Genomic DNA, 1136 nt, shown 5'->3' on the forward strand with positions numbered 1-1136 from the left:
CCGAGCCCCGGGTTCCCGACACCCAAGTCGCGGTCCGTGGGTCCCCGAGGAGGAGGAGGAGCCCGGCTGGGGGCGCCGGAGACAAACCCACCAGTACCTGGAGCGCCCCCCGGTGCCGGTCCCCGGCGGAACGCGCGGAGAACTGGGCTCGGGTTGCAGCTCCGGGAACCCTGGAGTGAGAGCCCGCCCTGGCCAGAGTTCCGGGAGCCCTTGGGAGCCTGGAGCCACAGTCCATCCCGGCGGATCACTCTTTTTCTTCAAGGCTCTCAGGCCTGGCAGAATCCAGAAGTTGGGCAAAGTACAGAGTGGCTGTTTGTGGTCCCAGAAACAGCTGAACATGACGTTCTGAAGTCTTCATGAGCGTAGACCAGGTCGGGCAGAACAGGCACGACAGTATTTCTGTTCATGCTTTGGTGTCAGATGTTTGCTGCTCTGATCTTTAACTCCTAGAAGCCGGGCGTGGTGGCGCACGCCTGCAATCCCAGCACTTGGGAGGCTGAGGCAGGAGGATCGCTGTGAGTTTGAGACCGGCCTGGGCTACACAGTGAGTTCCAGGGTAGACATAGTGAGACCCTGTCTCGATCAATCAGTCAAACAATAGCTTCTAGAAATACTATACTTTTGTTTGGTACCGGGGATGAACTCAGGACCTTGCACTCTTGAGGCAGGTGGTGGAACCACTGAGCTAAATAATACAGAAGCTCACCTGTCTTACTACCCTTAAATCCACAACGGTGGCCGGGCATGATGGCGCACACCTGTAATCCCAGCACTTGGGAGGCTGAGGCAGGAGGATTACAGCAAGTTCAAGGCCAGCCTGAACTACATAGTGAGACCCAGCTTAAAAAAAATCAAAACCCAATATTGACAACAGTGTATTGTTTCACACGCCTCACAGTAAGTTTAATTGTGGCAATGCCAAGTGTTGAGGAGGCTCAGTTCCAGGGCTCGTGTATTGTTGCTGAAAATGTACACTGGTGCAATGATGCTTTGAGAGCAGTTTGCACACCTTTTGTAAATCCAAATTGAAATACTGCTCGACTCAGCAATGCCAGCACTTCCTGGGTTTGCCTCAGGAACTGTGTGTGTGTGTGTGTGTGCACGCACGTGCACATGTGTGTAGTCCTGGGGACTGA

General features: G+C 54.4%; 1 protein-coding gene across 2 annotated transcripts in view; it reads right to left on the reverse strand.

The window, feature by feature from the left end:
- Slc2a11 (solute carrier family 2 member 11) overlaps positions 1–499 on the reverse strand; it is a 19401-nt gene extending 18902 nt beyond the window's left edge. Inside the window, exon 1 of one of the 2 annotated variants that reach the window (XR_004516757.1) lies at positions 98–498. Coding sequence is in view for 1 of the 2 variants with exons in the window: in XM_033762364.1 (XP_033618255.1) it covers positions 98–235 (138 nt within the window). In the remaining variant the exon portion in view is untranslated. Of the gene's footprint in view, positions 1–97 lie in introns of both variants that reach the window. The other variant, XM_033762364.1, reaches the window with a different exon arrangement.
- Positions 500–1136: the final 637 nt, after the last annotated feature.

This window comes from Fukomys damarensis, unplaced genomic scaffold (assembly GCF_012274545.1).
Source record: "Fukomys damarensis isolate Sample0158 unplaced genomic scaffold, DMR_v1.0_HiC HiC_scaffold_12, whole genome shotgun sequence".
In the NCBI taxonomy this organism is placed as follows: Eukaryota; Metazoa; Chordata; class Mammalia; order Rodentia; family Bathyergidae; genus Fukomys; species Fukomys damarensis.